This window comes from Lepus europaeus, chromosome 5 (assembly GCF_033115175.1).
Source record: "Lepus europaeus isolate LE1 chromosome 5, mLepTim1.pri, whole genome shotgun sequence".
Taxonomy (NCBI): Eukaryota; Metazoa; Chordata; class Mammalia; order Lagomorpha; family Leporidae; genus Lepus; species Lepus europaeus.
The window spans coordinates 63003019-63010640 of NC_084831.1; the positions used below are offsets into that span (position 1 = coordinate 63003019).

Sequence of the window (7622 nt, forward strand, 5' to 3'; positions counted from 1 at the left end):
TGTCATTGGCAAATCTGTGGGGGTCATAAGAGAGAATTGGCATAATTATGCACATGCCCACAACTCCAGCCTTGATTACTCTGGTACTGGCGGTGACTAGGCATCTCTGTGGATGAAGCTACTCTGTAGCAGAGTCTTCATAGCACTAATTCTTTCTGGCCTTTGATGCTGTAAATAATCTCTTTTAAGCTGTCATAATTAAGCCCTTGTAAATGTCTAACATGCTTTGTGCTATTCACTTTATTTTCCTCTAAGTTGTTATTATAGTTTGGTATTTCTTTGGAAGTCCTTTAGGTCTCCATTCTTTTTATTACGTGGTAAAATAAACAGTAAACCTTGATTTGTTTATCCACTCTTGGCAATATTTTTTGTTACTTTTTCTTACTTGCATGATTTAGACTTCAGCTACAACTAAAAGAAAACATTATAAACAGTGGGTTAACACACTGGGGGTTATTTTTACTGAATGATAAGAGGGGAACGGATATGGGCAGGTGCTGATACTGTTTCAGTGCCTCAAAATTGTCAAGGCTTTGACTGCAGCTTCTATAATTCATTGACTTTTCCCTCATGGTTACGAGAGGGATACTAGAGCTCCAGGTTTGTCATCTGTATTTGAACATGAACACAGAGAGGGGAATATGCCAAAATCCACATTTATATTAATGTGTTTTCAAAAAAAAAAAAAACACCACAACTGGTTTCCCAGAAGAACTCTTTCCCAAATGCAACTTTTATGCTTTATTTTTCAGAACTGGCTTGCAGAGTCACTTCCAGATTCAAAGAAGGTGAAAAAGCAATAAAATTCAACTTTTCCTATAAAAGATGTGGGCAAGAGGAAACAAGGTTGGAAATAGATCTTAATTAGGCATCGATGTCTTTTATATCTCTTTCCACATAATACTAGCAAAGCATTTATAGGAATGCATTCTGAAGTCAGAGTGCTGCATTCTAATAGTTAGCTCACCACATCCTGTGTGCATGTGACTGTGGAATATTACTTAATCTGTCAATACTTCAGTTCCCTCCCCTGTAATAGCAATGATAAAAGTATCTCTCAGAGATACATAATCTAATGAGCAGGAATGTGTGCAGCATTTAGAATAACACCTAGTATGTGACAAGCACAATATATTTTTACCTGATTTTATTATTCTTACCAACCCCTCCAAACAGGAGGAAGTAGAAAATGGAAAAAGTAGGGGCTAATAATAAGTAGCAAGGTTAAAATGTAGCCAAATATTAAGGTTTAAAACATTCTTGGCTGGCGCCACGGCTCAATAGGCTAATCCTCCTCCTTGGGGCACCGGATTCTGTCCCAGTTGCCCCCCTTCCAGGCCAGCTCTCTGCTGTGGCCAGGGAGTGCAGTGGAGGATGGCCCAAGTGCTTGGGCCCTGCACCCCATGGAAGCCCAGGAGAAGCACCTGGCTCCTGCCTTTGGATCAGCGTGGTGCGCCGGCCACAACGTGGCGGCCATTGGAGGGTGAACCAACGGCAAAAAGGAAGACCTTTCTCTCTGTCTCTCTCTCACTGTCCACTCTGCCTGTCAAAAAAAAAAAAAAAAAAAAGAAAGAAAGAAAAAACATTCTATCCTCCTCTCTTCTATTTCCTTTCATCTCTCTCCATATCTTGCCTAGGCTTATACCATCACCCAGGTTTCTACCCTCCTCTTACCAAGCAGAATTTACTACAATAATGCTTTATCTCCAAGCTCAGTGCACACAAATGCACCACACTATACAGTCAATCAGTCCACCCATATTTTTTAAGTGTTTATAGTTCATTAGGGGCTGGGGAAATACTGTGAGTAAAGCAATCCTGTCATGATACTGCTTACCTTCCAGTTGGAAAGATGCTATTGAAATTACCAGAAAGACAATGAATTGGTATTTGCTGTAGAAAAAATGATGAATTTAAGCATTCTGTAAAAGCACCCTATTCTCAGGAGCCAGAGAAAGTTTCCTGAAGAACAGGCATTTATGCTAATAATGCAGGGTTCCATAGAAATTAATTATCAAAGAGGTGAGATTGAGGTTGATTCAGAAGAATGGAGTTTCAGAGGAACAGGAGATGTAAAGACCTAGAGGGAGGGAGCAGGAATTGGATCGAATGATGTAGATGCTCATGTGCCATAGTGGAGTGCCTGGGTTGTATGTTCGTCACTGGTTTCCAATTTCTGCTACCCATCAATGCAGACCATGGGAGGTGATGGTGATGGCACAAGTGATTGGATCCTTGCCACACACCTGGAGCACCTGGATTGTAGTCTCAGCTCCAAGTTTTGGCTCCATTGATAGTTGTGGGCATTTGGGAAGTGATCCAGCAGATGAGAGTTTTCTCTCCCCTCCCCTCATCTCAAATTTTTCTAAAATATTCAAAGAAAAGACCTGGAAGAAGTATGAGCATGATGTGATTGAGTGGTTGTCGGCTTATCTCTCCCTTTTGTACTCTATCCAAGTTTATCTGTCCAGTGTGCCTCACTCACTCTGCACTGCTACTGCTTGACAGCAAGTTATTTGGTGAACAACTGTCCGGTGACATGCAAGCTTCAGAATTCCCTTTTCCCAGTTTCCCTGAAGCATTGCTGAGATAATCCACTCTAAAGGGTTAAAGATTTCTAAGTCTAGACATGGTCTGCTTCCAGTGCTATCTGTATTTGAATAAGAGGCTTTCTAGGTACACTAATGCCTGCTCCATAAAAACAGTGACTTCCATAAATGGGAAATGCTTTACTATAGGGAGTTAGGATGAGACAAGATTATTCATGCCCAATAAAAGCCACATTGTCTCAAGTTAAAGTCATGGTTATTTCAAGTGCATTGGTACTACTAATGATATGGAAAACCTTCTTAGTAGGAGCATAATCATTCATTGTCCATTTATGCAATTAAACATTTATAGTAATTCCTTCTTATAAGAATAAAAAATTTGAAATACTGCTTAGAAAATGGAAAGGAAATGTGTTTTAATATTTCAGACTTGGCCACAAGGAATACAAAAAAAAAAAAAGGTTTTTTTCCTCATTGCTGAGCTATGCCTTTACCTACAGTCAGATCCTCCAGTCAAAGCTCCAGTCAAGGGCTCTGTTGGCCCTTCCTGTCTGCCCCACAACCCCCAGGTGCTTGGCAAATTCAAGGAGTGTTGCTGTTTGCTGGGAATACTATTTCCTTTAGAGGGAGACAGACAAGTTCTAAATCTTGTAATGTCACATTTGACCATAAATAGGTAGAGGAGCCAAAAGCCACAATTTTGAGGATCAACGGGCTAAAGGGAACCTTGAGTGCTGCAAGCAATCAATATGAGTTCTGCAAGATGGGCTCATTAAATTAACATGAAATGCAGGAGCCTTTGTCAATAGCACACATGTGCTATCTTAAGCTGGATTAATGAAAGATTCATTGGTGTTCCATCTAATATTGACTTTGCAAGCTTGAATCTCCTGTAAGTGATTTCTTTTATAGATTACAGGTGAGGTTTTATTGTTATTCTAGCTTTTCTCCAGGCTATTAGCTCTTTTTTTTGTTTTGTTTTACAGGCAGAATTAGACAGTGAGAGAGAGAGAGAGAGACAGACAGAGAGAAAGGTCTTCCTTTTTCCGTTGGTTCACCCCCCCACAAGTGGCCACCAGGGCCGGTGCATTGCAGCCGGCACTCTGCGCCAATCCGAAGCCAGGAACCAGGTGCTTCCTCCTGGTCTCCCATGCGGGTGCAGGGCCCAAGGACTTGGGCCATCCTCCACTGCACTCCCTGGCCACAGAAGAGAGCTGGCCTGGAAGAGGAGCAACTGGGACAGAATCCGGCTCCCCAACTGGGATTAGAACCAGGGGTGCCGGCGCCACAGGCGGAGGATTAGCCAAGTGAGCCGCGGCGCCGGCCCAAGCTATTAGCTCTTAAAAATTCATATAGTTATAGTCAATTGTTTCTTCTTTCCCATAGTTTTCTGCCTTTCTTATAGTTATGTATTTATATGTTTATAGATACTTTGATTTATCCCAATGTAACTGACATAGCTCAGTAAATTGAATAAACTGAATGCTAGACAATGACCATTTTTGGTTGTTCAGGGCCTATCAAAAAACTTAGTGTTATTATTTGATAAATTTAAATATTACCTTCAGATTAAGTTTTAAAAATTGTTTATTTCTTGGGGTATCTGCAGTCCAGAATTTCTCCAATGGAGACTGCGGTGGTCAGCGTGGCTCAAGAGTTTGTGAACAGCAAAATCCAGCCTGGGAAGGTGGTGGTGTTCATCAAGCCCACCTGCTCCTATTGCAGGAGGACCCAACAGATCCTCTGTCAACTGCCCTTCAAACAAGGATTTCTGGAATTTGTCAATATCAATGCCGCCAGAGACACAAGAAAGATTCAAGATTACCTGGAGCAGCTCACCGGAGCCAGGACAGTGCCTAGGATCTTTATCAGTAAACATTGTATAGGTGGATGCAGCGAGCTGATAGCCATGCAACAGAATGGGGAACTGTGGATGTGGCTAAAGGGGATCGGTGCTCTGCAGCTATGACAGAGCAGTCCCCCAACTGATGCAGCCCCTTGAGAGCTGGGTGGCATCGCACAGGAAGACAGCCCTTCCTAGTGGATGGGATTTGGGGGAAAAATTCTTCTTTGGGCTAGATATTATAAAATGGGCCAAATTTCCCCTAAGCCTGGGGTCCAGAAGGTTGACGGACCGTGTTGGTTTCCTTCTGGGTTGGCTCTTAAAGCACCAGAGGTCCATAACAAGTTCTGGTTTAGAATTCACTCACTGACCCAAAACTGTTCTTGCTTTATACATGGGTTTCTTCTCCTTTTCTCTGTGTGTTAGCATGGCTCCACCTCTAAGTCAGTGTTTGCCCAGCATTTTTATCCAGCACTTCCCCTGTCCACTCTCATAAAATTATAAGTGATTTTCTGCTACTTCACCACATGCTGAAATTATTTATGGAGTTTGTATTATGAAATCCAATGGGTATTTGGAAGGTGTTTTTCTCAAACCACATGCATCTCCCCACCTTTCCCCCTTCCACCTTGAGAATCATGGCTCTGAGCCAAGGGTCTCCACCTTGCTGGCTCCTAGATCTAAGGAGATGTTCAGCAATTGGGGTATGAGGACCCAATTTGAGAAACTATAAGAAGTTAAACATGGTTGTTGTCCATGTGTTGCCATATGGGTCAGAGGCACAAGAGCACATGTGGTGATCACATGGCAACTCTGTTAAATAAGACAGACATCTGGGTCATCTTGAGTAATTGTGTATGAATTTGATGTAGATGCTCTGCAAAATTAAGAAATGTAAAACATTTCTTTTTTGGCCGGCGCCGTGGCTCAACAGGCTAATCCTCCGCCTTGCGGCGCCGGCACACCGGGTTCTAGTCCCGGTCGGGGCACCGATCCTGTCCCGGTTGCCCCTCTTCCAGGCCAGCTCTCTGCTGTGGCCAGGGAGTGCAGTGGAGGATGGCCCAAGTGTTTGGGCTCTGCACCCCATGGGAGACCAGGAGAAGCACCTGGCTCCTGCCATCGGAACAGCGCGGTGCGCCGGCCGCAGCGCGCTACCGCGGCGGCCATTGGAGGGTGAACCAACGGCAAAAGGAAGACCTTTCTCTCTGTCTCTCTCTCTCACTGTCCACTCTGCCTGTCAAAAAAAAAAAAAAAAAAAAAAAGAAAAAAAAAAAAACAAAAAAACATTTCTTTTTTTCCCTTTCCCGAAGAGTGTCTGAACGAAGCCAAATGAAACATTGCCCTAAATGGTTCTTTATATATATGTACATATATTTCCCACACTAATAAAACTTGAGAATCCCTCACTGTGAAGCTTGTCTGTAATCAATTATAAGATTAAGTTAATTTCCTTCTGCAGTCACTAATAAAAGCAGTTCATTTATTTTCTAATGAAGAAGTTAAGGAGTATTTGATGATATGATTGTGTCTCATGCTGAGATACAGACTTGACTTAAAACACTAAAGTCTACAACTGTCTCCTGTTAACTTGCTGTTGGGGTACAAGTCAGCTTCTCAAGAATTCTCTCATTGGAAATTCATAATCCTAGAAAGTCTGTTAGGGATGTAAATGTGCATTCAATGCTCATAACTTCTTTCTCTCTTCTTTAACAATTTATTTATTTTGAAAGAGTTGTAGACAAAAAGGGAGAGGCAGAAAAAGAGAAAGGGGTCTTCCATCTGCTGGTTCATTCCCAAGATGGCTGCAATGGCCAGTGATGGGCCAGACCAAAGGATCAGGAGCTTCATCTGGGTCTCCCACATGGGTGCAGGGGTCCTAACACTTGAGCATCTTCAACTGCTTTTCCCAGGCCATTAGCAGAGAACTGGATCAGAAGTGGAGCAGCTGGGACTCGAACTGGAGCCTGTATGGGATGTTGGCATCAAAAGCAGTGGCTTTACCCACTATGCAACAGTGTTGGACCCTCATAACCTCTCTTGAAGCAGCTGAGACCAGCTACATACAATAGAAATTTCACTTCTCCAAATGCAAGTAACAGAAGATGTTGTGAATTTTGTATCTTTCTGTGATTAACAGGTATTCCATAGTTAATCATTGATTTAAATTGGTTTGATTTGAAAAACAAATAGAGGTGACAATAGAGAAAATTTTCAAGGGAAATATTAACAGCTAGTGACAATAAATTGCACACAAAATTCAGGTTTTCAATAGCAAATGAAAGAAAACTTCACTAGAGAAGAATAAGAAAGTTCAAATCAAGACATTACTGAGTATCCTTCGAATGCATTCAAAATTACTGTAGTTTTTTATCAAGTTTTATTAAACTTGTGACAACAATGCTTAAATTTTATACTAAATTTGCTTCTGTTAACTACATCAGAAAAAGTTTAATTTATACTATTTAATCATTTATTCATTTAGCATTCATTGAGGTTCCAGTAAGATCAGAAATAGTGTGAGGCACCAAGGATACTGAACATAGTCTCTGTCCTTCAGAATTTACCACAGTCTTATTGTATGAGCAACCAATGAACTCAGTCTTCACAATGGAATAAGTGCTATAGAAAACACAAATATGTGCATGGGACATTATGAGAACATACAGAAGAAAGCCTCCTAACCCAATTCAGAAAGGTGAAACAAAGGGCTCAAGTCTCCCTAAATGGAGACAGGCATTTGGCATAGTGGTTAATATGCCACTTGGGACACCCTCATCCTGTACTGGAGCTCCTGGTTTGAATCCAAGGCTACTCTGGCTTCTAATCCAGTTTCCTGCTAATGCCCACCCTGGGAAGCAGGAGATGATGGCTCCAGGACTTGGGTCGCTGCCATCCATGTGGGAGCTCCTGATTGAGTTCCTGGCTTCTGGATTTGGTCTGCTCCAGTCATGGACATAGTTGTGGGTATTTGTGGGAGTGAAACAGTAGACAGGAGATCTTTACCTCTCAAATCAAATAAAAGTAAATAAATTAGAACTAAGAAACAAAAGGAAAGTCTCTTTACAAGAGGCAATACTTTTGTTGAAATTTGAAAGTTTTAAGAACCACGGGGGCAAAGACATAAAGGCCATACTCCAAAGGCTGCTTCTATTCCAGTGTTCATTCCTTACATTGCAGATTAATTCAAAGTTTATAGCCAGATATTAGAATACAGTATAAAACAGCAATAT

At 41.7% G+C, this 7622-nt stretch overlaps 1 protein-coding gene across 1 annotated transcript; it reads left to right on the plus strand.

Annotated features, from left to right (window-relative positions):
- Positions 1–4173: 4173 nt before the first annotated feature.
- On the plus strand, positions 4174–4518 carry LOC133759113 (glutaredoxin-1-like). Its single transcript, XM_062190094.1, has one exon. The coding sequence runs from the start codon at positions 4174–4176 to the stop codon at positions 4516–4518; it is 345 nt and encodes a 114-aa protein (XP_062046078.1).
- The last annotated feature ends 3104 nt before the right edge of the window (positions 4519–7622 follow it).

Excerpts from the sequence above, each read along its gene's own strand:
- LOC133759113 (XM_062190094.1), top strand. The coding sequence starts at position 4,174 with ATGGAGACTGCGGTGGTCAGCGTGGCTCAAGAGTTTGTGAACAGCAAA.